At 54.0% G+C, this 27,559-nt stretch overlaps 1 protein-coding gene across 2 annotated transcripts in view; it reads right to left on the reverse strand.

Moving 5' to 3' along the window:
* Positions 1-13,896: 13,896 nt before the first annotated feature.
* The window catches only part of Cd82 (CD82 molecule), a 50,992-nt gene continuing 37,329 nt past the window's right edge, over positions 13,897-27,559 (reverse strand). For both annotated transcript variants that reach the window (XM_005064889.4, XM_040745900.1), the window contains exons 5-10: positions 24,115-24,239; positions 23,930-24,004; positions 16,702-16,815; positions 15,498-15,698; positions 15,246-15,329; positions 13,897-14,713 (exon numbers count right to left, since the gene is read on the reverse strand). In XM_005064889.4, coding sequence (XP_005064946.1) covers positions 14,636-14,713; positions 15,246-15,329; positions 15,498-15,698; positions 16,702-16,815; positions 23,930-24,004; positions 24,115-24,239 — 677 coding nt within the window. In that variant the 3' untranslated portion in view covers positions 13,897-14,635. The remainder of the gene's footprint in view (positions 14,714-15,245; positions 15,330-15,497; positions 15,699-16,701; positions 16,816-23,929; positions 24,005-24,114; positions 24,240-27,559) is intronic.

Consider the following 27,559-nt stretch of genomic DNA (forward strand, 5'->3'; position numbering starts at 1 on the left):
TAATAGCCCTAACCCTCTATTTCGTTTTTTCTAATTTTTAAAAGTTTTTATCCTGAAAGTCACATTTGAGCATCACCAACAAAGGACCACATGAAACTGACATCTCTGCCAGGCGCATGGCCCCGTGGCCGCATCCATGCAAGGGGCACTCACCTCAGGGCTAACTTGTCCCTTTCCCATGATGCTTTGTGTAAGGTGGGTGTGCTTTCTTACTTCCCCTTAGTGTGGTTTGTCAGCTGCCCTCACAAGAAAGGTAGAGTCCTGTGAGACACCCCTACGTGTATGTTCCCCAATAGACCCCCACCTTGGGGAGCTGGGTACCCTCATATTCTAATTTTAGTAGTACTGTCAGTGGCGATAGAGAGTGTGCTGTGTCATGCCTTGCAGGATAGAGAGTGTGCTGTGTCATGCCTTGCAGGATAGAGAGTGTGCTGTGTCATGCCTTGCAGAAGAAGAGTTCTGGCCAGCACACCTGAGAGAAGCAGCAGTCACTGGGGCAGCCCCATGATCATCCACAGGAAAGTGGACGGAGCACTCCAGCCAGGGGTCTCACTCATGTTCTGGCCTCCTGTTGGAATGGAGGCTGACTTCCCCAGGCTGCCAGCCCTCTACATGGTGAATTCTCTGCTCTCTGACTCCAGGTACCAGGGGCTGGGGTGAACAGCCTGGTTACATTTCAAGGCTGATCATGCTTAAACCTCCACCGGGAACTTCCTTGGTTGAGAGGAAGGAGAAGAGTTGGGCTGGTAGCTGTTGACCACACTGAGGATGCAGGGATGACACTGGGTGTTTTCATGTGGGGTCCTGGGGGCCCCTCCTAAGCTGCACCCCACAATAGGGGATTGTCTTGGTGGTCCCTGGATCCAATGTTGACCTTACATAGTAAGCACATTGTTGAACGGTCCCTTCCCTCAGGTAACCATGACAGCAGTGGGAAGGCAGGAGTGAGCATCTCATAGGCAATCAATGCAAACAGAGTCCCTTCAGCTACCTGTTATACGAGTTCAGGAAGTGACGTAGCCCATCTCCGGCCACCTAACTGGTAAGTGAAGGCATCCTGCTTCCCATTTGGGCTGGATGTGATGATGGCTGGAGCCTAGCAACTCCACTAAAGGACCATCACCAGAGGAGGCAGCCGGTGGTCTGCACGTGCTGAGCTGGGAGAGGGGACCTTCTGTGAGTGTCCCAGGGGAGGCATGTCCCCTCCCCTCCCCCACATGGGATGTGTCATCCTCACAGGGTCAGCCAAGGGTAAAGGATAAGCTGTGAGGGCCGGTGGGAACAGAGAAGGTGACGTCACCACCACTCTTAGTAATGCTTTGGCAGAGCCTGGGTTCCCACCTTGGGAGGGGGAAGGAGAGGGAGGGGCAGTTCTTAAGCTGCAGTCAGGAGGCTGCCAAGTCCCAGTCCTCAGACACAGCTGGGCTTCCAGCCAGGACTACCTCAGACCCGAGGGGCCTCCTGAGTGGGGGGAGGGCAGGGGGCTCCAGAGAGGACAGTTCCCCTTGGAGTCTTGGGAGGGGACTCTGGAGAAAGGTGACCAGGGTGATCTCAGACTGTCTGGCTGCCTGGCAAGGGTGGCCAGTCCTCTTCCAATCAATGCCCATCCGACTGCCTGTTGGTTCATACCCTCATGGCCTCAAAGACTGTCTAACCGAGCTACATGATTGACACTTGGAGATGCCAGGAAGGATGGGCTGAAAGCTTGTTCCGTCTGAGATCTTGGGCTACCCCTGACCCTCAAGCCACCTCCTTAGAAAACCCGGATCAGGAAGGTCGTGTATCTGGCCCTGGTCCAGGTGCTGAAGCCTAGGAGTACACATTCTGGCTGGAAAGACGGGCAGACTCACACACCATCTCTGAGCTGGTTTGTGTTGGGGAAGCTGGACTCATAAGCACCTGGGGAAAGTCAAACTGCCTCCAGTGTCAGGTATGAGTCCATCTCAAGATGTTTTCAGCCATGATCAGGTCAGAAGCCAGCAGTCCCAGGAGTTTCCTGAGCACCGTAATGGGACAGAACATGGCAGCTATCAGATGTAAACACAGGTCAGTGGTCACTATTTGTAGTTTTGGATGCTTCTGGAATATCAGGGAAGGTGGAAGTGAGAAAGGTGTCTTCATTAGGGTTTCTGTTACTGTGAGGAGACACCATGGCTGTGGCCACTCTTATAAAAGAAAACACTTAATTGGGGGCTGGCTTACAGTTTCGGAGGTTTAGTTCATATCGTCTTGGTGGGAAGCATGGCAGAGTCAGACAGACACGGTGCTGAAGGGCTTGCTGAGGGTTCTACATCTGGATCCACGGGCAGCAGAGAGTGTGAGCCCCTGGGCCTGCCTTGAGCTTCTGAATCCTCAAAGAGCACCCCAGTGGCATTCTCTCTAACGAGGCCACACCTCCTCCAACAAGGCCACACCTTTCAATTATGCCACTCCCCATGAGCCCAGGGGGCCATTTTCATCCAAACCACCACAGAAGGATTTTCCTTGCTGCCCTCCTGGGAGGTGTGGGGGAAGGCTAACTTGGGTCCTCAGAACCTGGAAATACTGAGCTATACCCGCCACTCTGAGGACCATGTGAGACCCCAGGGGCTTCTCCACAGCCCTTGGGCTTTCCACAACCACCCTGCACATATTCTGTTACAGTACCTCAAATATACTCCCGGCGGTCCTGGAGTAGGGGAGGAGGAACAGAAGGAGGAGGAGGAAGAGGAAGAAGAGAAGGAGGGAGAAAAGGAAGAGGAGGAAGGGCTGTGTTTGGGGAAACAACTTGGTAGATGAGGTTCACCTTTGGGCCACAGAAGAAAGCATTTGTGTCCTGTACTCCCCACCACCGGGGTCCCAGTTCACCCCTCCCTTCAGAGCCTCTTCCTGTTGCCACATCTATTAGATGTTCCAAACAGGAGCTAGATCTGTCCACTCCACCATGTTCCCAAGCTGCTGGCAGCACACGCTGCCATCGCCTATGGTCCATGGGGACACTGACCAAATCCAGCAGCGGGAAGAGCACTCATGTGACTCTGTCTTCACCAGTCTAGACACTAGGCACTCCCTGGGTCACCCCCACTTTCCCCAGATAGATATCTTTCTGACCATCCTCCCTGCTCTCTTCACTAGTTTCTGGCCCCGTACATACGCTCCCACAGCTCACTACCAAATCTCAACCCAGACTTCTTTGGGGCTCTGTTCCATGACTGCCTCTCATCTGCCAGCAGCTGTGCGCTTCCTTCGGGGTTACCAAGCCCCAGAGGAGTCCTAACATCGCTGGGAAGCATACTCAGACCCTTAGTCTCTCACGCATGACCCCCTTGCTTGGTGGATCCCTTGTTTGGGGTTATCAGCCCATCCCATTTGTTTGTGACTGCTCAGATTTTGGTGGTAACACCTGGTGAGAAATCCACCTGTCCCAGGCTGAGGCATAGCTTGCTGTCCTACTCCATCTTATCAACAGCAACATATCTACATGGTCAGCATGTTCTGACCTTGGAACTGAGCTCCCTGCCCTGACTCAAGCCCCTCCAGCAATCACAGTAACCCTACAAAGATACTAACTGTCCCCACCCATACCTCGGTGCTCTCTTCTTCAGCCTCTAGCTTCTAGTCCTCCTGCTTTGGGCTCACTTCTAGGACTGGTTCCCAGAATTCTCTTCACCTCCAGGGTCTCCTGATGCTGCTCCTTGTCATGGGACCCTTGTCAGTCCAGAGCCCCTGTGGTCTCCTTCCTGCCTGTTCACCTGCCAGGAGTGAGTGTGGTCCAGCCCAGAGCCCTGAGGCGCTCAGTGAGTTCTCCAGACCCAGGGGCGAGGGGCTGGCTCTGTTTATTTGTTTAGCATCTACTGTATGTCAGGGGCCATGCCGGGCCCTCATCACACAACAGCAATATCGGCACTCCTGCACAGATTTAAGAGCCATGTGACAACCATGTAGACAAGGGCTCATGAGCACACCACACACACATGCACACACACATGCGCACACACATGCACACACACACACACACACACATGTAATACTACAGTGTGAACAAAATCTCTATTTTGGAGACGTTTTCCTAGATGCTGTGCTTCAAAGGAGCCAGCTTTACAAGAGATATCTAACTCTCCCACTTTCACACAGGCAGCCCCTCTCCCTTTCTGGGGTCTCAGGGAGCCTTCTTGAATTCTAGCCCTAAGGCCTGGCCTGTACGTTCAGTCTGTGATGCAGTCAGTGCTCTCTTTTGAGAGTTTACAGGCCTCCTCCAGGCCAGACCCAGGGCTGTCACAGGCCGTGGCTCTGTAAACTGGGTTACTTTGCAAAAGGCTGCCATGCTCTCCATGAGCACAGCAGACCCAGGGCCTGTCTCTTCCCCTGGGGACAACCCAACAGGAGACCCTCCTTCCCCTCCATCCCTTCATCCCCTGGCAGTCTGGCACCTCCCCTCATGACAGCTCCTTAAGAAGCTTCCAGATCTCTCTCCTGGCCTCCAACTCAGGCAGGAGGACATGTTAGCACCAAGCCTCAGCAGTGGACAGAACCCATGGCCACCACCTGCCAGGCAATTGTCCTACCACTGAGCTACACCTTTACCCGTTTACACACACACACACACACACACACACACACACACACACACACTCTCTCTCTCTCTCTCTCTCTCTCTCTGTCTGTCTCTCTCTCTCTCTCTTGTTGTTAATCTTTTTCCAGTCCCTCCCCACTACCTCCCCACCCCCATTCACTCTTCCTTCACTGCTTCTCTTCAGACAGTCTCACCAAGTTTTCCAGGCTGGCCTTGCGTTAGAATCCCCCTGCCTTAGCTTTAGTTAGCCTCTGAGCAGAGTAGCTGAGATTACAGGCATGAGTCACCACATCCATGTGGTGGCATGTCTTAAATCACCTGCATGTCTATACAGACAGGATTCCCTGAACCCCTCACCCAAGGACCCTGCTCTCTGAGAAGAGACTGAGGGTGACTAGGCCAGGAAGTAAGGGCTGCTTCAGAGGAACTACCTGCTGCCTCAGCCCTTTCTGAAGGACCTTATTTCATCCTGGAACTGAGAATGGGCACATTTCTTCCTCGTTCCCTCCCTCCCTCCCTTCCCTTGTTCTTTCCTTCCATAATGTGCATTAAATGCTCATTACCTGTCAGTCCCTATGCAGCAAGCTGGGGTGGGACATAACACAAACCAGAAGCCCTTTTAGCCTCTAGGGAATCTAGATTCCACGGAGGGTGCCACCTGCAGCACAAGGCTGGAGGTAGGAATAGCTGGCTGGTTCCACCCTGAACAGCCTTTCTGGGCCTTTCTCAGCCAACAAGCAGTCCTGCAGCACTAGGATTAGGCCCAGTTTTGAGAGGAGGAACCAACGAGGAGAGTGGGCAGGCAGACTGGAGGCACCACAGGGAGGCCAGGCGGGGCTGCTTGTATGTTCAAGGGACAGGGAGCTCCTGAAGGCTGATCTGTAGGGAGGACACTGGGGGGGGGCAGTATGGTGGGGCCAGTGCTTGACACCTTAACCCAGGACAGCAGGAAGCAAGGTGGAAGAAGATGAACGAGATCTGACAAGCAAGTGCTGACTAGCCGTGTGTCTGTCTGCGCATTTCCAAATGCGGCCAACTGAGGAAGGGAGGTTTTAGCAGCCCCTGGATAATTTCTTGGTGGATCAAATAGGAGGTGGGAAGGGAGCAAATGGCCCCAACACCCATGCTTTTTCTCAATGCAGAAGCTCGTGGCATTAGAGGCCCTGGCTGGTCACAGGAGTGCTGGGGGAGTGTGAGCCTGAGAGCATTCCAAATGACGTCATCTCCCGTGTCCAGAATGCATCCACTCCCCCTCTGCTGCTTCCCTCTGACATCAAGGCTTGTCCAGGAGGAGACAGACAATGAGTCTGTGAGGATGGGCGCCACGGCTCCACTCTGCCTCTGACTGTCCTTCAGAGGGACTGTCCACTGTCCCCTGCCTCAAGCCTGCTTTCCTATTACCTTGAGAGTATCTGCCTGAAGGTTGGGATGAGGCCCCAATCTGTCAAGGGTTCAGAAGTGAGCTGCAATTATTGTTGTCTGAGGTCACCATCAGATTGGTTAGTGACCAAGGTGGGATTACTGACCTTCAGGTTCTAGGCATAAAAGAACCACTGTTTATGCAGATCAACTCCAGGCTCTACTGACTTTCTCTTGTAACTGTGACTGGCTACAGGTGGCGGTGGGTGAACAGGTAGTTCTGCTTGGGGTGGGATGCTGCTACCTGGACCAGCTGATGGGTACCCCTGCCTCTCATCTCCCAACATGATGACATGGGCTTCATATGACAGTGCTAGGTGTGTGTGTGTGTGTGTGTGTGTGTGTGTGTGTGTGTGTGCTCACAACCACTTGAAACTCTGACTTAGAGTTGGCACACTGTCTCTTCCTCCTATCCTTCTGACCAAATCAAGTCACAAGCCCAGGCAAGTCCCAGAGGAGCTGGCCACAGTCATCATGCTGACCAGAAATATAGAACTGGATAGTAGTTAACTACTTCTGCCAACAGCTGAACATAGTACTGAGACACAGGGTAAAACAATGATCTGACCCTCAGGGCAGTAGCCCCACAGCTACCCCCTCTGCCCCTGCTCTCCACCCTAACAGAGCCCTTCCAGTGTCTTACTAATAGGAGATGAAAAGCAGACAGTATCACAGGACAGGCATGAGCATCCCCCAGTGCGGTTGTGGGGACCCGATGACCCCATCCCTCATCAGTCAACCCTGTGCTCAAATCCTCAGAAACAGGATGCCTACACAGCACACCTGGATGACCCTTGTCCCTAACTGCTGGATAAGTCAGCCATTAACCCATCCTGGACTAAGCAGTTCCGCTCATCTAAGCTGCAGACAGCTCCCTGGCCCCTTGAGAAAGGTCTTCCTGCCAGGTGCACAGATAGGAGGCCCAAACCAGGAGCCAGCTGGGAAATGGGAGCAGGGTGCAGGGAAGCGGTAGAAAGTGTCTCATTTGCATTCACATTTTGATTGGTTCCTTAACCCCTTCCCATCTTGATAGAGTGGTTGCCTGAAATGTCCCAGGCCAAGAGGCAGTCGGGAAAGACAGAGGCTTAATCCCCAATGCCGCCTCTGTCCCTGACACAATGGCATCTCCTAGTTTGTGTTTGTATTAATCCTCTGTGTCCCTGGCCCCACTGGACTGTCAATTCCATAGCCGCATGGACCCTGCTCTTCTGGGTGAGCCCTGGTTCCTTCCAGGTTAGACACAAGAAGGCACCTGGTGATAGTTACTACCTGAATCCATGGATGGAGAGGTGTGCCTCCTCAGAGAAGGCCCAGCTTCTCCATTCTCTTTCTAAATGAGATCTTTAATTCCTGCTGGCCTTGAGGCCTGATGAGAAGGACAATGACCCTGAGTCACAGGCCCATGAGTCAATCTTTGTGGCAGTGGGCATGCTGCTATGCACACTGGGTTTTGGCTCCTCCAGTCCCCACCTTCCGTCCATCCTGCCCAGGGGCCTCAGACTTCAGCTGTTCTTGGTTCCCCCAGTGTCTTACAGAAAGGTCTCTCCTGTTTGTTACCAGGGGCATCGGAAGTAACATGGGAGGAGGGTTCTGTTCCATCAGACTCCGCTGCCCCTGGGACCAGTGATTACTTTCCTGAAAGTTCACCGCCCCATCTTCTCACAGACCTTGTTTAGTACTGGGAGGGCCACTCACAGGAGATGGTGTGCGCTGGAGCTGAGTCTTACTGAGAGGTGGGGTTCTTGGGGAGCTGCACCAGGTTTGCTTGGGAAGCATGTGTGAGATCCTGTGGGCGACCCCAGTTGCACGGGGTTACAGCTGTTTTTCTTACAAGACCAAAGCAAAACGAAGCTGCTTATCCTGTTAGCCCTGGGAACGAGGGCTCTTTTGACCTCATCAACTTGCTTTGGCAGGGGCTTGGGGGAATAGTGTGACTAGTGCTCCCCCACTTCCTGCTTGCAGCTTACTCTCCATTCTTCTGTTTCCTTCCCCAGGACGGCCTGCAGTGTCCCGTGGTGCATTTGGCTTAGCCTGTGCTCACCGCAGTTGGCACTGCATGCTGAGGTGTATCCTTTGTTCCTGTGTGGGTGTGCCTATCACAGACTTGTGACATGTGCACATGCTCGTGTCCGGGTGTGCAGGTAAGGATCCTTCTGTGGGTCGGCACAGGGTCATGCAGGCTGGGGGCAGGGCTTAGTGTTCTTGTATTCTGTGGAGTGCTGGGGATGCAGCCCAGTGCCTCATACATGCTAGGTAAATACTGTCACCTTATAGCCTCAGGCTCAGCCTCATTCCCAGTGCTGTTGTTTCAATTATTTTATTATTTCATGTGTATGAGTGCCTTGCCTGCATGAATGTCTCTACACCATATGTGTATAGTGTCCTCAGAGGCCAGAAGACGGCACTGGATCCCTTGAGACTGGAATTACAGACAGTTGTGAGGTATCGTGTGGGTACTAGACACAAAACCTGGGAAGAGCAGCCCGCGCTTTTTGTTAACATAGTATTTTTATTGATTATTTGGGAATTTCACATCATGCACCCCGATCATACTCGCTTCCCAGCCCTCCCACATCTGCCCCCCCATCCCTGTGGCCTCCCCCTCCCAAAAGGAAGAAAAAAACCACACGTCCAATCTGTGTTGCATATACACTCACTGGAGCATGGTCAAGCTCACAGTAGCTAGCCCCTTACAGACAGCTGAGTCCCCCACACTCCCCGCCCCCTGCCACCAGAAGCCATCAGTTCTGAAGAGCTACATTTCAGCTTCCTTGTCACAATCTTTTTTTTTTTTTTTTTTTTTTTTTTTTTGGTTTTACGAGACAGGGTTTCTCTGTATTGTTTTGGAGGCTGTCCGTCCAGCCCGGCCTCAAACTCACAGAGATCCGCTGCCTCTGCCTCCCAAGTGCTGGGATTAAAGGCGTGCGCCACCACCGCCTGGCCCTTGTCACAGTCTTTAAGACTTCTCTACAATGGCTTTCTGTCTAGGCTGTTACTTTTGGGGGGATGGGGTGCAGGTAGGTGTTGTCACAGAAGCCTTCTATGTCCCTCTTCCTCAACTCTGAGTCTGCAGTCATTGTTGGCACTGCAAAAGTAGCTTCCTTGCCTTGTACAGTCAGCAGGGGCATGGAGCATGGACTCCCACATGATTTCTGGTGACAGCAAGGACCATGGACATCCACACAGTCTTTGGTGTCAGCACATACCATAGACCCAAGCATGGTCTCCTATGGCAATACAGACCATGAACATCAAAACAGCCTTCTACCACAGCACAGGACATGGACACCATCATAGGCCTTGGTGCAAACAGGCCACCCATCAACATGGCCCCTGGTGGCGGCACAACTCATGGACATCAACATGAATTCAGGTGGCAGCACAGACCATGGGCATTCACATGACCTTTAGTGGTAACACAGGTCACAGACGTCAATACAGCCCCTAGCTGCAGTAGGACCACAGACCCCAACATGGTCCTCAGCTGCAGCACGGACCCCAGACACCATCACGGTCCTCAGTAGCATCACAGGACAAGGATATCAACTTGGCTTCTGGCAGCAGCATAGACCATGGACATCCGAGTGAGCAGTCAGTGCTCTTAACCACTGAGCCACCTCTCCAGCTCCTGTGGGTTTTGCGGGATGGGTATTTCAACGTACAATTTCTTACCAGTGTGTGGGGGCATATATACAAGGTGGCACACGTGAGGACAGAGGGTAACTATACGGAGTTGATTCTTTCTACCTTTGTGTGAGTTCCCAGGGATCAAACAAAGGGTTGCATCTTTTTTCAGCAGCAGCTGTTACATACTGAGCTGTCTTGCTAGCTGCATGGCTACGTTCTTAAGAGACTGTAAATTCCATCAGTGTCCAGCAAGTGCTCAGGGGATGAATGGATTTACCTTAGTTCACAGGTTTAGAAAACCACAAAGAATAGGCAGACACTCCAGAGGCTAGAAGGAGCACCAGCCCTAGCCAGGAGATGCCCTGGTGACTGGATGACCCAGGGTCTATGTCCCACAAGCACTCTTCTGTCGTTACTCTATGGAAGGACCTCCAAACTAGGACCAGTGTGGGAACTGATGGTCAGGTGTCTGGAGTACTCTGACTCAGCAGGGTCCTCCCTCTGCAGCCCACAGCTTGGCCTGCAGGGAAGGAGGCTGGGACTCCCCCTCGCTGGGAAGAGACTGAGCCCTTGCAGCTTTCAAGGGTCTGGCACACAGGTGTGGCATATGGGCAGGCGCACACCCTGATCTGACATTTAGAATAGCCACTCCCTATTGGTTATGTCAGATAGTCAAACTAAAATAACTCTACACTGGCCATTGAAATTCCCCCAACCTGCCTGCCCCTCTCGGCCTCTGCATCTCCCTCCAATCCATATGCAAGATCCAATCCTAGACTAAGACTGCCCTTCCCGCTAGTCAGCATCTATACTGTCATCCTAGGGCACTGCCATTGGCTTCCCCAGGGGCTGGAAGGCCAGGGGCACCCTTCTTCCTCATGCCCATGTGCAAGTCCTCTGCCCGGCATGTCTCTAGCCTGGACCATGGCAGGGAGGACAGCAGCCTGGAGATGGCACTGTTGTCCCTGGAAAGCCTCATAGGAGCTGAGAGCTCAGCAGCCCAGGGAGCCATTCTGGAGAGCCACGCCCTAGGTCCTGGGATATGGCACCTCGGGATTTAGGGGGGCCAAGGCCAGGTCCCCCCTGCCAGAGCTCAATAGGCCTGGAAGAAAGGGAAGGATGACATGGGGTGGGGTAGGGTAGCCATAAGAGGTGGCAGTGACCAGATTTCACACAGGAGCGACTCATAGCTCAACACATGACATAGTCTGGGCTTTTCCCAGGCGCAGTGGAACCCCAGATTTCCTCCCAGTAGGCAGAGCTGTGGGGTTGAAGTGGGTGGGGCAGACTCAATGTCTGTCTGGGGCCTGCTCTAGTCACTGATTCCCAAACTCCTCCAGTTCCAGGCTCCTCTATGGAGTCATTCCCCCAGAGTTTACACAGCAGAACAGATAGAGGACATATGGTCTTGGGGCATCCGATCACCAGGTTACCTCCTGGACTACCAGCTCCTTCCCTGGATGAAGGCAGAGGCCCAAGTAGCCTTTGAAGACAAAAGTACGGGCTCCAGTTCTGGTTCTGGTGTGTGCCCTCCAGGCACAAGGCTTTAGGCAGAGTGGACAGGTCAGAGTTGTCAGTCTGAGCTGTACCCCACCCTTGACCATGGCATATTCTTGAGCCTACCATAATCTACACCCGCTCACAGCTCCCTGACTGCAGCTATTCCTGTGGGGGAGGGTGGCTCCCTAGACAGTCCCAGCACAAACACCCAGCTTCCCCTTTACTCAGGCAGAGAGAGAAGTTGGGAGCGAGAGACTCACCTGTGCACTGTCTCCAACCCCAGGGACTAAGAGACCCCTGGCAAAAACCCTGCCTGGAACGCTCTCCTCTCCCAGGTAGAACAGCAGGGTAGGAACTCTCCATTTACCTAGCAGCCACCACAGACCCTAGCTAGCATTCCTGCCTCCTGCCTCCCACAGAGGGTGGCAGGAGGGGACAGGTCTGCTCAGCCTGGGACACTGGTGGCCAGGTGCCAGGCACCTTGTTGATGGCCTCACACCATCATGTTTAATCCAACACTTGAGGGGAAAAAAGAGGCCCCAAGATCCCTGCCTAGGGTCCTGTAGCCTCCCCTGAGTTCAGTTAGCTGCTCTTGTCTCTTCCTTGGAGCGGAGCAGAGATGAGCTACCATCCTCCCTGCGGCCTACTGATGAGGCCTCTAAATGATCAGACCCTTTCCAGGCCCCACATGGATCTGAGGTGAGCTTGACTCTCACTTCTCCACATCTGATGCAGGTCTCTGACTAGCTCAAGACTAAACCAGCGTAGCTGCAACCCCCATCTTGCCTAGCATGCTCTCACAGAACGGCCTGTGAGCTGGAGACAGGTCCCAGCGACCTCTTGACTAGCCTTCTTTCACCTGTTACAAGGGACAAGACTGGGTGTCCCTGGCATAACTCTACCATGCAGCAAAGCCATCGAAAGCCACCCGACTCCCCCCAGCTAGGACAATGCCCTGACCTTACCGGCCTCGGGCTCTTCAGTATCTGTGAAATGGGGCTCAGCAAATCTATTTCAACACTAACTGCTGAGTAACACTGGGACCCCTCTATCAGCCGCTGGCCTTTCCAGGTCACTGTCGGCAGCAGCGGAGTGACGCGCCTGCTGTTAGTGGGGAGCACACAGGCTCCTTTTTGGTTTTTGTGGATCAATGACAGGAAAGTTGTCAAGGGTTGGGAAAGGGCACAGAGTGCCTTGGGTTCTAGAGTCCAGGTAATCACACCTTCCCTGGCGCTAAGAACAGGGACAGGTAGCCGTAGCTTTGGAGCTGTCAAAGCTTCCTCTTTTTGCTCAGGAAGCTCAGAAGTAGAACGATCCAAGGTTTGGCATAACCCTGAGAGCTTAAGGACGGCAACTGCTTTCACTCCAGTTCCAAGAGATTGACTGATGGTGCTGAGTGGAGGAATCTAAGGCCACAATGAGTGATGTAGGCCATTAGGTATGTCCAGAGAGCACCTAGGCTGAGAAAATGGGATCTGTGATTGATTGGCGATGTCTGCTGAGGATGTAGCTATGTAGAGTGGTCTAGGTGTGCTGTATGCATTTGGTACCTATGGGCCACTGGGCTGTTTATTGTTTATTTCACCCCAGCCCACGCTTCCTAGATTTAAAAAAAAGATATATTTTTCTTGTACTATTTTATGGTATGTTTGTTTTTGAGACATGGTCTCATTATGTAACCCTGGCTGTCTTGGAATTTGCTCTGTAGACCAGGCTGGCTTATAACTCACAGAGATTCTCCTGCCTCTGCCTCCTGAGTGCTGGGATAAAGGTTTATGTTTTAGTATGTCACTTTGTGGGGCAAGGAAGGTTATTAATTGAGAAGCTGAACAAGCATTATTCAGAAACCCTAGCTCTGAAACATAGTAAGTGCTCACCCAGGTCCCAGCAAGGGTCCCACACTGCCCTGCTAAACTCTGCCTAAAAAAAAAAAAGCGAGTCCTAGAGGCTGAAGTTCCCAGTGACCTCAGGGATAGGGTGCCATGGTTGGCCTGACCCTGACTTTATGCAGATGGACTCTGACCACAGAAAGTCTCTTGACCCCTCTTCCATCCCAGGACCAGGTTCTCCAGCAGAGCCCAGCTCGCTCCTCTCTCTTTTGCTCACCTGTGGCTCAGTCTCCCCAGACCCTGGAGTCTGCATTGTCCTAACTGTCCCAGACTGGCTGAGAGACTCCCAGGGCAGGCCAGGTACAGGCACTGACAGGAGCCTTTGGGTCCCTGAGCTCCTAAAATGGGGCAGCAGCGCCCCCTGGTGGGTTCTGCTGAAACATCTCCTGCATAGCCTAGCAAGCCACTCACTAGGAGGCAAGGATCCCTCCCCTGGAGCCTGCCCTTCTCTGTCCTTCAGGGCCGCACAGTGGGAGTGGGAGAAGTGCCCACCTGTCCGTTCCTGCCACCTTCCACCTGCTCGTGTGTGTGTGTGTGTGTGTGTGTGTGTGTGTGTGTGTGTGTGTGTGTGTGTGTGTGTGTGTCCAGGCTGAGTATGCTGGGGTTGTGAGGGACAGTTCATTTCAAACGCCTCGAGTCACACATCCTACTTGCTTTACTTATTATGAAAAAGTCTCCTTCTGTGAGTGTTAATTGAAACCCGATGCTCCAGAAAGAGGCCGTATGCCATACTGTGGCTTCCTGGCTCTCTACAGCACATGTGCCCGGATTTCTGAGGATGAAGGACCAGTGAAGATGAATTGGAACACAAGAACCCCACATCAGGCCTTCAGGGTCATCTCCATGGCTCCCTCCAGTCATCCCCATGTCCTCTCCACCCCATAATTTAGGACACGCCTCCTCAGGCTGTATTGTTACAAACCCTCCTTTAATAGTTGATATCAGAGCTGAGCACATGGAGCCCCTCCCCCACCCTGCAAGGCACAGCCTCAACCACCCACCCTTAGCCCAGGGGACAGGGAGAGCTTCCCAAAAAATCAGCCCAGCTCATCCTTCTCTGGTGCACAGACAACCCAGGGTCCTGTGCCAGACCTGAGGGACCCATGTCCCTAAGCAGTTGGGTCCCTCATCAAGAGCTCATTAGAGGCTGCCTGGGGCAGTCCCCAAACCCCTGCTGAGCTGTGCTGTTGGGGTGAGGGGACTGTCAGGTGTGAAAGACTGTTTACTCTCTGTCTCCCACGGAAACATGAAAAACCCACAAAGAAAGTGTCATTATCACAGGGGCAGGGGGCACTAACCTTTCCTGTGGCCTGTCCGTGGGCAGCCACGGGTGCTATATCCACCCTCCCCGGTATTTAGTACAATATAATATGACTTCAGGGTGGGGACCCAGCCATCCTGTACAGTAACGCTGGGAGCCATTTCAAGCTGTTAAGGGGCCCCTGGACAGCAAGCCACAGGACAGCCGGGGCTCCATACTGGCAGAGAGGCAGGGAGAAGGGTCCAGGCCCTGAAAGCCCCTGATAGGTCCTGCTCAGGATGGGCCAGAGCCCTCAGTGGTGGATGACACAGGCCATGGGGGAGGAGCCAGAGCGGCCCCTAGGATGCTGCGAGTGGAGAGACACGGGACAGAGGGGACGTCAGCAGCTCAGTACTTGGGGACCTTGCTGTAGTCTTCAGAATGAATGTGCCGGCACAAACAGATGGACAGGAGCAACCCCAGCAGCTGTAAAAGACAGGTGAAAGTCAGGATGGCTGACCCAGGTCCCAGAACCCTACCACCCAGCTCAACACGGCTCCAGGCACAGCCACCTGAGGCAGGCAGGCTGCTGAAGGAGGCCCAGAGAAGGGCAGTGCCCTGGCTGATGTCACACAGCTGGATGGACTGAGGCCAGGGCACCTCTGGAAGCCCATGGACCACTCACCCCATGGGTATCAGCGCAGAGACAATAGGGGAGAGGACTATTTTAATCAAAGCCCAGGGGTCCCGTTGTGATAGCGCCTGCTGGTAGGATTTACTGAAGGAGGCAGAAGCAAGAGGATCACCAATTCGAGGCCAGCTGGGCTACACATTTTAAGCCAGGCAGTGGTGGTGGTCACATTTAACCCCAGCACTCGGAAGGCAGAGGCAAGGGGATTTCTGTGAGTTAAAGGTCAGCCTGGTCTATAGAGTGAGTGCCAGGACAGGCTCCAAAGCCACAGAGAGAAACCTTGTCTCAAACAAACAAAGCTCAGGGGAGGCTGGGGGAGGGACAGACCTCAATGACAGCAACACCGACACACACGCCCAGGAGGATGCCGAGGTTCTCCTCTAACCACAGCTGCACCTTCTTCATACAGCCCTGTGGGAAGACTCCATATCAGCCACCACGCACTGCAGCAGGGAGACTGCCCGGGCCCCGGCTCATGATGAGACCCGAGTGACAGCCCAGGAAAGCCTAGCGGCTGGAACACTTGCGCTCTCAGGGTGGGGGGGTCTGCTCCCGGCTGCCAGCCCCACCCTGACACACCTCCGGGTACACTGGCCACTCTTCCGGGCGGTTTGTGCCCAAGGTAGAGTTGGAGACCTGGCAGAACCCCTTCTTCACGATGTGCTGGTTGTCCTCTTCTCCCGTCTTCTCGCAGGAGCAGGGGTAAGTGCTCCCCGTGGCGTTCATGAGCTCTGAGTTGTCTGTCCAGTTGTAGAAGCTGGCCCAGCCACAGCATTTTACCTGTGCAGAGTGGAGACAGGCTGTGATCCACCACCGAGCCAGCTGGAGCAGCCCACCTCCAGTGAGACTCAGACTGGCCGCTTCTGCACCCCCTGGGGTGTCCTGCATCAGGAGGGACTTCAAGAGGCTTTTGAGAAGTAACACAAACTACAAACACAGCAGAGAGCCCAAATGGGAAGCAGTTAGCACACGCATGCGGACTGGAGGAGGTGAGCTCAAGGGTAAGACTGGCCGGCACAGGCTTGTGGGATATGAGGTTAGCTGGTGACAAAGGCTGAGCGTGGGGGTCTGGGACTGGGTTCAAACCCCAGTTCTGTCACTTCGAGCTGAGCTGAGGTTCTCACAAATGAAGAACAGGAACTAAGGTCCCTACAGGGTGAGGCAGACAACGTACACGAATGGGTCCAGATTGCCCAATGACAGTCAAGGCTGAGATCTAGCGCTGAGCTTCCTGGTTGCCAAGGTGAAAAAGGAGACAAGATCAATTGTGCTGTTCTAAAGGACAAAATGCTCTCGTGCAGGGGGCAGAAAGCCTCTCTGGGATGGAAGCTCAAGGTGCTATCTATGGGTTCCTTCGGGGACCAAATGAGAGGGAATGGTATCCGTTTTGACATCCTCTGGGCCATCTAGTACACCCAAGCTCAGGTCTGCAGCAGCCAGAAGGGGGCGCTACAGGCATGAGCAGAGGCTGCCTCCCTCCTCCCTCAGCCCTGCCCTGCCGCAGCTGTCAGGAATTCTGACAGAAAGGCTGGAGACTCTGAGCGTGGGTGCCACGGGATCTGTCCCACAGAGCGGACAAAGGCAGGCCCTGCTTATTCTGTGACACCTTTCCAGAGCTAACAAACAAGAGTCAGCCCTGTAGGCCCAGGGGCTGTCCCCGAGGCTGTACTTGGGGGCCAGGAGCGCTCGTGTCCCATTTCCCGGGGCAACACAAGCACGCGCCTGACTGTGCGGACATCAGACTGCAGATGTGCAGCCGTGCGTCACCACCAGCCCTCCTCACCTGCGCCTGCACATAGTCCCAAGCCTCCTGCAGGCTCTCCTCATGGCTGCTGCTGGCATTGACCTTGTAGTTCTTCATGATGTCCATCACCATGCTGCCCACCTCCTGCTTCAGCTGTAGAGGGATGTGAGGGTCAGGGCTGGCCTTGAACCAAGTGTCACAGCTGGTCAAGCTGACACACACCACCTCCTCCACCACAGCAATCCCAGGTCACGCTCATGGCTCCAGAGCCTTTCAGCCTCCTTCCTGGTAATTTCTGGTGCCCATTTGGCCAGTGCTGCCCTTACCTATGAGCCTGCGGTCTGTCCCTTAACCATTCATCTTTCCCATGCATGCTGAAGCCTCCTGTGGCCTCCCACAACTTTCAGGAAATATGTCAGTGACTTACAGGGTCCCACACCATTTGCACAGGTCTCCCAGGCCCTGGTTTCCTGCTCTGTCATGCTCTGCTCCATTACACAAGGCCTCTTGCTATCTTTGAGCCGTTCCCTCTGCCCAGAATGCTGTTCCCTGTACAAGGACACAGCTAGCTCCCAGCAAACTTCTTCTCCTCAGAAAGACCTTGGGGTGCTCTACAGAATGCAGTGTTTCCTCTGTCCCTCTGTCACCCTCCCCTGACCCACTTGTCCTGCAGGGTTAAGTGTTAGCACCTCAAGCTTATCTCTTTGGGCTTAGTTCTCTTTCCTATGCTGTGGGGTATGGGCTGGCTCTGGGTGCTGGCTAGGGTCCCCAGCAGCGGGAGCAAAGCTAGGTGTATGGATGTAGATGATAAACACACTTTTCCCATGGTGGCTCTTCACAGAGGCTGGCCATCAGGCTCATCTCCTAGGGGAAGTAAAAATAGCAGGCTGAGCATGTCCTACTCTTGCTTTTGTAGAGCGGGCTGCAGTTTCTCCAGAAAGTCCTAAGACTGCAGGGACTTGTGCAAACCATTCTCCCCTACAGCCAGCAGGGCCACTCGAGGCTGAGGTCCTCCCATCTGTTAGAGGGGTGGGTACAGAGCTGCCTGGCCCTTCCTGGTTGCCCTCCCTGTCCATATCCTGTTTAGTGCTGCTCAGCGGGGTATCCATGTTTCCTAGTGAGAGGCAGGGGGCACAGGCTGTGTTCTCACAGCATCTCACAAACAGCCAGCTGTGCAGAGGGAGACCGATTGGGTCTCACCTTGCTCTAGTGCTAACTGCAAAGGATCTAGCTAGCTCCAGGGCGGGGTGAGACCCGCAAGGGTGGGGACATGGTCTCAAGAACCACCTAGCAGTTCCTGCTGCCTTCCCTGACACAGTATGGGCAAGCTGGTCACCCCTACCTGCTCACCTGTGTGGGGCCCAGAGATCACCGTGCAGACGAAGGCCACACACTTGCCCCTCTTCCTGATATCAGCATTTAGTGTAGTCTTCCCCCGGCCTCCCAAGGGAGACTCGGGTGCAGCACCCAGGATGCCCACCTGCTGCAGCCCGGCCAGCTGCTGGTCTGCAAGCTGCTTTCCTCCTCAACCCAAGGAACCGGTGCAGTGCTCTCCCTCCCTCCCTGCAGAGCTCCCAGCATGACCTTCAGAAGGCCTCATGGGCTGGGGATGTGGCTCAGTTAGTATAGAACTTGCCTAGGTCAATCTGCAGCCTAAACTGGGCATGGTGGCACACACCTGCGATCCCAGCACTCCAGAACTCAGCAGATGGAAGAAGGAGGGTGAGAAGTTCAAGGTCATCTTTGGCTATGTAGCTACTTTGAGACCAGCCTAGACTACATGAGAACCTGACTCAAAAGACAAACAAACAACAGGGAGAGAAAGAGAAAGCCAAGAAAAAGTATCATAGAATTCTACAGTTTGCAAATCCACAACTAACAGTGACTGACTTACAGAACATACTTACTGAGATTTCTCCTGACCCTCCCCCCAGGCCTGTGGCCCAGGAACCATCCCTGGTCTCTCACCACAGGCTCAGAGAGGTGTGTGGACTTAGCCAGGTCACATTATCATGGGCAAGAACTGGTTTGGATGTGGGCATGTCCTCTCCCTGAAACTAGATCTCCAGCCATCCACAAAGTTGCGTCTGCATTCAACCCCATGCCCGTCAGAAGAGTTTTAACTGGTGCCAGAGAAGCTCCTGTGGTTTGTGTACCCCCACAGCTGGGCTGTCTGCCTGTAGATCTCGGGTCTGAATGGCCTGACCATCCGGGCTTCACTTCTAGATCCTGGTAAGCAGACAATCCCCAGGCCTTGAAAGCCTGCCTCCCAACCACTTCCACAGCCGCCCCTTGTAGTGGGTCCCCCTTTTGTGGTCACGGGGCTCTGTATTTTCCCAGTATGGTTGCCATGGCAGCTGGACTTCCCTAGCTCCTCCATATCTGTCACAGATACCAGAAGGTGATAGAGGCCCTAGGTGATTTCCACCAGGGTGGGTGATTTCCATGGAAATCACTCAGCATCCTGTAGTACAGGATGTGGCTGACACAGCTGTGTTTGGAGACCCAGGCTGTCACCTGGTACTGTACAGACATGTTATGTGGGCCCCTTGTGTTAGTGGAGTGTGTTGAGAGGCTCCCTGGGGGACAAGCCATCTCAGGGGGAGGAGGGAGTCAGCAGTAGGGAGGGGCTGAGTGCTGTCACAGCTTTGGAGATGAGATTCACAGCTGATTAAGGGTCTCTTGTCTTCTTGGTCAATCCCTGAGATGGTATCAACCTCATCATCCTTCCCAACTTGTCAAATTGTTCCTCCTAATGAGACCCCCTCCCAAGCCTCCTGGGTCACATAGGCAGCCTTCAGAAGACTCTGTATCCCAGATCTGTGCCGCTACATGATCCCAGGGGTCTCCACCTGAACACCCCCACCATGATTCCCCCACACCCAAGCTCACCAAGGCTGCACTGTAACTTTTCCAGGCAGAATGCTGCTTCTAAGTCCACATGGCAGAGGGCTTCAAGTGCAACACAGCACCCAACTTAAGACTCCTCCCCACGCCTCCCTGCCTGCCTGCCTGCCTGCCCTCTGCTCAGATGCTTCCTGTCATGAACAGTGTAGTTCCACATAAAAGCATGCCACAAGTTGGGTGTCTCAATGCGAGCAGCTCACCAAACTTTATTAGTCTCCTACTGTCTCACTGGCATTGGTCCCCTTAAGTCCTAGCTTTGACTACACAGGACCAATTAAGTCCTTTCCTGGGCCAAAGATCACTGGTGTCCTGTGCCCTCCTTCCCGTGGCCACTACTCAGGTTCTGTGGGAGACGGCACAGTCTCCTCTAACGTGTCAGAGCAGCCCAGCACTGCTCCTAGGGGCCCACCGAAGACTCCAGGAATGAGGCGCTCCACTTGGGCCACGAGACGGGATATTCACTTCTAACGACCACCTGAGTGCAATCCACACAGTCTATAGGAGTGTGCCATGCCCCCCAGTCACCGTAAGCTGACAGAAAGCCTGGGTCCCTCGCAGTCAGACTCCAGGGCTCATGGCCCACTTGAGAGACTCCACCCGCGTCTCTGTGACCCTGGGCAACCAACAGCCAGCTGCCTTCTCCCTTCGCAGCAGGGAAGAAAAGGCCACCTGTCCTGTGACTGGAACACTATCTGCAAGAGAAATCTGTTCACAGAGAAGGTTTTGTCTCTGCAGACCTGGCCTACCACCTCCCACCCAGCCTGGAGCACACTCGTGACTTCAGCTTCCTGGAGCTGGGAGGGATCCAGCTTGCCTAACACCCTCTCTGGAACAATCTGGCCCCACCCTACCCCCACATGAACCTTTCCTCCTGCAGTTCTCGCTCCAGGCCCTGCACTCCAACCCAAGTCAGGCTCTTGACACCTCTGTACATGTTAACGGGAAGCTATCACGTGGCTGACATTTTGCAACCAAACCAGCCTAGCCCATGGAAACAGGAAGACCTCATTCTTCCGTGACCCTCTCACTCTCTACTGCCCTAGGGAGGACCAGCAGAATCCCCATCCTAGACATCTAGACAGCTCAGAGGGTGTGTGTAACCACCGAAGTCACACAGCAATCAGAATCAGAGCTTGCCAAGGAGCAGGCCTGAGTCCTGTTCCCAACACTGGTTGGGTGAATACACAGCAGTCAACAGCCAATGGATGACGACTGACCCCTAAGTCCCTGTGACTTCACCCCGCGTCTTGTTCACTCAGCTTGGCCTATCCTGACATTAGTGGGTGCAGCTGCTATCTATGAACCCTCACCAGGCCTAGTGAAGTCTCAAGCCAGTGATGCCATGACATCCACTGGCCAGCCAAGGGCCCTGAACTGTGAACCTCTACCTTACCACTGTCCACACTGCACAGGAAGGAAGCCTAAGGGCATTCAGATCTTACAGAGGGGCTGGGAAGCCTGGGGTGTGGGTGGCTTGGTGGCTAAGCGCTTTCCTGACAGGCACAAAGCCCTGGATCTCATCCCCCGACTTAATAACACTGGGGGGTGGAGAGGGGTGAAAGAGGGGTGTGGCTGTACTGCCAGCACTTAGGAGTGGCAGGGAGAAGTATCACACATTCAAAGTGACAAAGTAACTCCAAAGCCAGCATGGAGTATATGAAACCCAGTCTCAGAACAACCAGAAAGGGTTGGTGACATGTCACAGGCCACAAGGGTCTGGGGCATTAGCACAATTGTACCCACTGACTTCCTCAGGGACACCAGCTATTGGGCACAGGGGACCTGGTCTGCTCCTGGACCATACTGCCACTGAGTGGCTACAGCTGCGGTCTCAGAGGACATTCTTGACAGAGACACACCCAAGGGAGAGTGGCCTGAGGCATCACTCCACAGAAGAGGAAGCTGAGGTAGAACGAGGCTGGGGGACTTCCCGCCTGGGGTCTTAGAACCAGGTTCTGATAGGCCCCTGAGGACAGAGAGGCCAGCCCATCTTCTAGAAGGCCTCTTCCTCTGCCCTGAGAAACCCTACCCCACCTCCCCAGCTGTGCCTGTCTGCAGGAATAAACATCACTGAGGGATGTTTAGTCTCCTGCTGTGATTTACAATGTTCCTTCCAACTCAGGGGTGCAGGGACAGAATCTCACCCAGACCAGGGATCCCGTTCTGTACAGGAAGGGGTGAGGTGGGAGCCGGGGATGAAGAGCTGCGGGACACACAGCTCTCAAAGGCTTGACTCTCGAACCAGCCCTGATCCAGGACTGCAGGCACTCGGAGGCAGGTTCCTGGGCTTCTACCACAGACGGGAGTCAGCAGGCAGAAGGACCCCAGGGAAGTCACTCTGATGCGGCTGAAGTGTGTGTGACTATGGCCAAAGTCACCTTGGCACTTGTGAAACTCTGTTTCTTGGATGGGAAATGTTTGCAGATCTAAAACATGTTATGTTCAAACTTGGCCCCTGACATGGGGTTGATGCCCACCCAGAGGGTATTGCTGTCATCACCATGAGACAGCAGCTCTACTAGGGTGAGCGTGGCCCAGACCCCCGGCAGAGGCCACCAGCTTCCTATCTAGCTGCGCTGCAATGTACCCTGACTGACTGGGTCCCAGAAAAGCCACACAAGGGAGAAATGAGTACCTGACCCTACACCCCGATGGGTAAGGAGTTTCCCTCCCTCTAACCACTAGCTTCCTGCCTGACATCCAAATGAGCTTCCTTTCATCTAGTAACTGCACCGTTTCCTCTTTTGCCTTTGCCACCTGGAGGCTCAGGTCAGCCCTCAGCTGCCCTAGTTCAGAAACAGCAGCTCTGCCCTTCGTGCAGGCTCTCTTCTCTCTCATTTTGATTGCAGCTGCCCTATGCCCATGCTGGGAGCCCTGTGACTATGATGGGAGCTCTATGCCCATGCTGGAAACCCTATGCCCATGCTGGGAGCCCTGTGACTATGATGGGAGCTCTATGCCCATGCTGGGAGCTCTATGCCCATGCTGGAAACCCTATGCCCATGCTGGGAGCCCTGTGACTATGATGGGAGCTCTATGCCCATGCTGGGAGCTCTATGCCCATGCTGGGAGCTCTATGCCCATGCTGGGAGCTCTATGCCCATGCTAGGAGCCCTATGCCCAGCTCACCTGGTGAACAGGCTGGGGTGGGTTATAAACCAAAGTGAACTGAGGTAAAGAACCACTGTGGTCAATATTTTATCAGCATGACCTCTGAATCTTGGATTTGCATCCTGCTTCTGCTGCTCACTAGCTATGTGAACATGGGTAAATTGTTTTACCTCTCTGTGCTTCAGCTCCTGCATCTGAAAATGACATTTTTCCCCTCTCTGATCTCCTGCATGGTTTTAAAAATTGGCTAAATAACAAACTGTGTACATACAGCACAGCACCCAGCTCCTTTTTGGTTCTGCAAAGCTGAATGTTGGACCAATGTTCTCAGCTTCCAAGAGGGACCTACGTCCACACAGGAAAGCCTTGACCCCACCCCGGGCTGCGTGGCAGGAGGAGAGGGAGTCCCTGACGTTCATGGGGCCCAGTGGGGCCTCTTAAGGGAGTCAGAGAGCCTGGGCCTCTCTGGTTTCTCACTGGCAGGAGAGAGGCCATTGTATGGTCCTGCCTCAAGTCACCTGGCTGGAGACTAGTGACAGCATGGATAAAACAAGGTCAGCACTGACCCTGTGTGGATCCAGCAACAGGGGTGCTGGGGCCCAGGTGACTGTGACCAGTGTTTTCCCTCAGCATCCACTTCTCCAGACATAGTGGAACATGTCTTTAATACCAGCCCTCAGGATGCAGAGGCAATTGGATCTCTGAGTTCTGGGCCAGGCTGGTCTGCATAGTGAGACCCTGTCTCAATAAAATGCATGTTTCCCCACTTGGAAACATGGAAGCTTCTAGACAGTGCCAGTACACACAGCATGTACCCAGACCTGAGCACTGGGCGGTCACAATTCCCCACAGCCAGTCTGAAAGCTTCACACTTTCTCAGGTGCCTTTGCAATCCAGCGCAGAGAAGCCGTCTGAGGAAAGTCCTGGCTACCATTGCCCTCTCTTCTTCTGGCCACAGCAGGCAAATGCTGAGCCTGGAGCTGTGGCAGCCACCTTTGTGACCATGAGGTTTCATGCTCCAGAACATTCTTCCAGTGACCAGCCTCTGAACTTGTAAACCAGACTTTTGAGGAAGTCAGCAGCACACAATGTGCTCCAGCTTAAGCCACAGTGAGTCTGACTTTGCATTCTGAACGCTAAACATTTACTGTCTGCATTAACAGACCTCTCCCTGGCCTCATCTGTGGCAGAGCGATAGTGTTTGAAACAGGCTAAAGTGCGTTAGTGACAAAACGCAATGCTCACTCACCTTGCCAGCATTGAAGTAGAAGAGGACCCCTACAGTCACCTGTGCGATCAGGATGAGCAGAAGGAAGACGAAGTACTAGGGACAAAGGTACAGAGTTAGCTTGGGCCCAGGGATGCCTAGCCCTATCCCAGGAAGGACTCCCCACCTGGAGATCCCACCCCTGCAGGCTCAGGACCCTGACTCACCAGCCCCAGCAGGCAGCGGACCTCGTTGACAGCACCGATACAACCCATGAGCCCCATGAGCATGGTGATGGCACCCACACTGATGAAGACATAGGCCCCGACCTGCAGCGAGCTGGACGAAGTTTCTGAAGGAGAAGGGCATCACCCAGTGAGCCATGAGCCACAGGGTAAAGGCAACCTGAGTCCAGGACTCTCAGGAGCTGGGGTGGGGGCAGCCATGTTTCCACCGGATCCTGGTCCTGGGTACAACTGCACTCCACACCCACCCAGTCAAAGGTCATTTTTCCTCCTTATTGTTCTCTACACATCACACCTGGTTTCCCCTGAACCCCAAGACTCTGAAAGCAGAAGGGTGGGGCTGAGGGGCATTTCCTGGGAGGTCTGCCATTTGGAGGAGCATGTAGGTCAGGAGGCAGACACCACAGAGGCTCTGCTGAGGACCCTGAAGACCCACAGATGCCCAGGCTGGCCAGGACCACGGTGCAGGGACAGGTTTGAGGGTGGGAAGATGCCAGCTGGTACAGGGGTCTACTGTGCTTTGTAGGTAGCAGAAACCAAAGCAGGTGCAGAGAGGAAAGCAGGAAATTCAGCATGTCTGGGAAGGCTGAGCCGCTGTGGGAAATGGGGACCCGCCAGGGAATGGCACTGGGGAGCTGGGCGGACCTCATAAGGGAAGGTGGGGTCTGTGGTCAGAAGATGGAGGGCAGAAGTAACAGGGAGACTCTTTGTGTTTTCTTTTGTTTCTTTTGAGATGGAATCTCTCTGCGTAGCCTTGACTATCTTGGAACTCACCATATAGACCAGGTTGGACTCCAACTCACAGATGGAGTGTAGTCTGCCTCTGCGGCAATTGGGGGGGCCACCATGCTCAGCACAATGGGGATTGTTTTTGTTTGTTTGCTTTGTTTCTGTTTGAAACAAGGTCTTGCTACAGCCTAGGCTTAAACTGATCATTCTGTCTCTGAGAGCTGGCATGCCAGCATGAGACCCAGATTCACACAGGGCCAAGGTCTGCTGGAGGGAGAAGGAATCCTTCATGTGGTCCTCTAGGGGTGAGGCACAGCCAGGGCCAACTCAGGCCCTCCAGCAAGGGTGACAGAGACCTACTTGGTCATTCTTACTGCTTGCTCACAAGATGCTGGCTGTGGGTAGGATGGAGCAGAGCCAGGGGTTGGGGTGTAGAGGAGGCACTATGATCTTATGTAATGTTCCAGAGCTCAGGAAAACCCAGACCCACCCTCCTCGCTGCCATGATCCTGGAGTCAACTCCTTTCCAGTTCCACTCAAAGCCCCAAGACACTTGGGAAAGTCCCCTGGGGCACGTGAGAATTTCTGGAGTCAAGCTTCTCACACTGGCCTCACACTCTGGGGGGGGGGTCACAGAGATTGGGAGAGGCTAGCAGGTCCCCAGTCTGGGTCCCAGTAGACAGGCTGGCTGGGACAAAAAGGGTGCCATGCACCAACCCTGAGCAAGGTCCTTGGACTAAAGCCCTTTGCATACACAGCACTGTCTGGGGAGGTAGAATTCACACCCAGGTCTCTCTAGAAGCTTTCCTGAGGCTCAGGAAAGCTGAGGTACATGGAGCTGACCCTGTGAGACCCCAAGACCTGCTGTCCCCACTTAGTTTCTGTCTTCCTGAATCTGAGCAGCCTGGCTGGCTTGGCAACTGACAAGTACCTATCCCCAGGGTGGCCCCTGCCCTGTGTACAGCAGGAGAGTCTATCTGACTCAGCCAGCAGGGGACCAGGAAGGTAGACAGCAGGCCATACAAACTGAAGGGACTGGACACCCATTCAGGTGACCAGTCTCTGCCAGTACGCCAGGACCTGTGGCAGAGCACTTACTTCCTCCTTCCTCCTCTGGAACATGGGACTTTGTGCAGTGTCTCATGGTCATAAGGACTAAACTGTAGTACACAACCCACTCAAAGTGGTTCTAAAGTCTTCACATAGAAATGACAGATCTTTCTGGTAGGCTTGTTTCAGACGGGGTCTCATGGAACTCAGGCTGGCCTCAAACTTTCTCTGTAGCAGAGGACAGTCTTGAACTTCTGGTCCTCCTGCCTTTAGCTCCCAAGTGCTGAGACTGCAGGTGTGCAATCTCCATGCCCTGCTTTAGAATGAGACTCTAACCCTCACAGTCTCTCGAGATATACTGCTGTCATTCCTGTTTTGTGGATGAAGCAGTACAGAGAGATAAAGTAACTTGCCGAGGACCACACAGCTGGTAGTCAGCAGAACTGTGATGACTGACCCCCGCCCCCACTCCCAGATCCAGGGTTCCCTCTTAACCCTGCCTGCCTGCCTGCTTTCTCTTCTGAAGATCCCACCTTGAGGGACAAGGCAGTCACATGGTGCAAGGGCCAGGTACCCACTGCTATCCCCACCCCCTCCCCTTCTGTCTGTGTGCCCTCAGGCATAGTACCCCCTCCTTCTTGTGCCTAAGCAGACCATGGGGAGAGTGGAGACCAGTACCAGGGACATGGAGCAAGGGTACGACTAGGTAAGTAACAGCCATGTCATACAGCAAGTCAGGAGCCCTAGGTCCCATTTGGATACTCCCTTGTAAGCAAAGCCTCCATCAGCCTCAGTTTCTCCAAATGCCTGGGCTCCTAGATCAGGGTTTCTTTTCTTTGTATTTTGACCTTGATTTTTGTTTTGTTTTGTTTTTTGAAATATGTTTTCACCCTGTAGTCCACACTGGCCTAGACAGTACAGCAGTCTGCCTGTCCCAGCCTCACAGATCAGTGTTTCTGGGTCCCGGCTGCACTCCAGCCCCTTGAAGTTGTTGTAAACACAGAACAGCAGTAGGTGGGTGTGTGATGGGTGTGATCTGGGCCTGGAATTTACAGAGCTGTGGAGGGTCAGAGGCCTTTAAGGCTTGATCACACAGGGCAGGATGCAGGCAGGAATGAGGTGGCCTGCAGACTTTGAGCCCTGGCGCAGTGCCTGCTGGGTGTGGTCTGGACCCATTAAACCAAACCAGGTCTAGGGGAGAGCTTGTCCCTGTAGGTGGGCACTGGAGTGTAGGGGTATGCACAGAAACCCCACCCAACCCTAACCCAGGCACTGAGCTCACGGCAGGATCATCCCTGCTTTCTACTCCTGGAGTAAGACCTGGCCCTGGGAACCTGTGCAACAGGTGTAGACCCTCCTCTCATGTCCCAGCCAGGTTCTGTCTCACTTAAATCAAACAGCTGTCAGATTGGCCAGAGTCTGATCCAGCTGCTTGGGACAGCTGCTGAAAGAGAAGAGGGCCAGGGCCTGCCAATCACTGGGGAATGGCTGGCACGGAATGCTCCTGGCATGCTCCACCCCTCCCCACCCAGAACTGGGAACCGCCAACACAGCCAGTCATAAGGGCCTCCCAAGGGAGGAGGCGAGGAGGTTAGGCACTGAGTCCTAGGCCAACCCATGGTCACCTCTCCTTCTGAAGAACAGAAGG

The sequence above is a fragment of the Mesocricetus auratus genome, unplaced genomic scaffold, assembly GCF_017639785.1.
Source record: "Mesocricetus auratus isolate SY011 unplaced genomic scaffold, BCM_Maur_2.0 Super-Scaffold_100004, whole genome shotgun sequence".
NCBI lineage: Eukaryota > Metazoa > Chordata > Mammalia > Rodentia > Cricetidae > Mesocricetus > Mesocricetus auratus.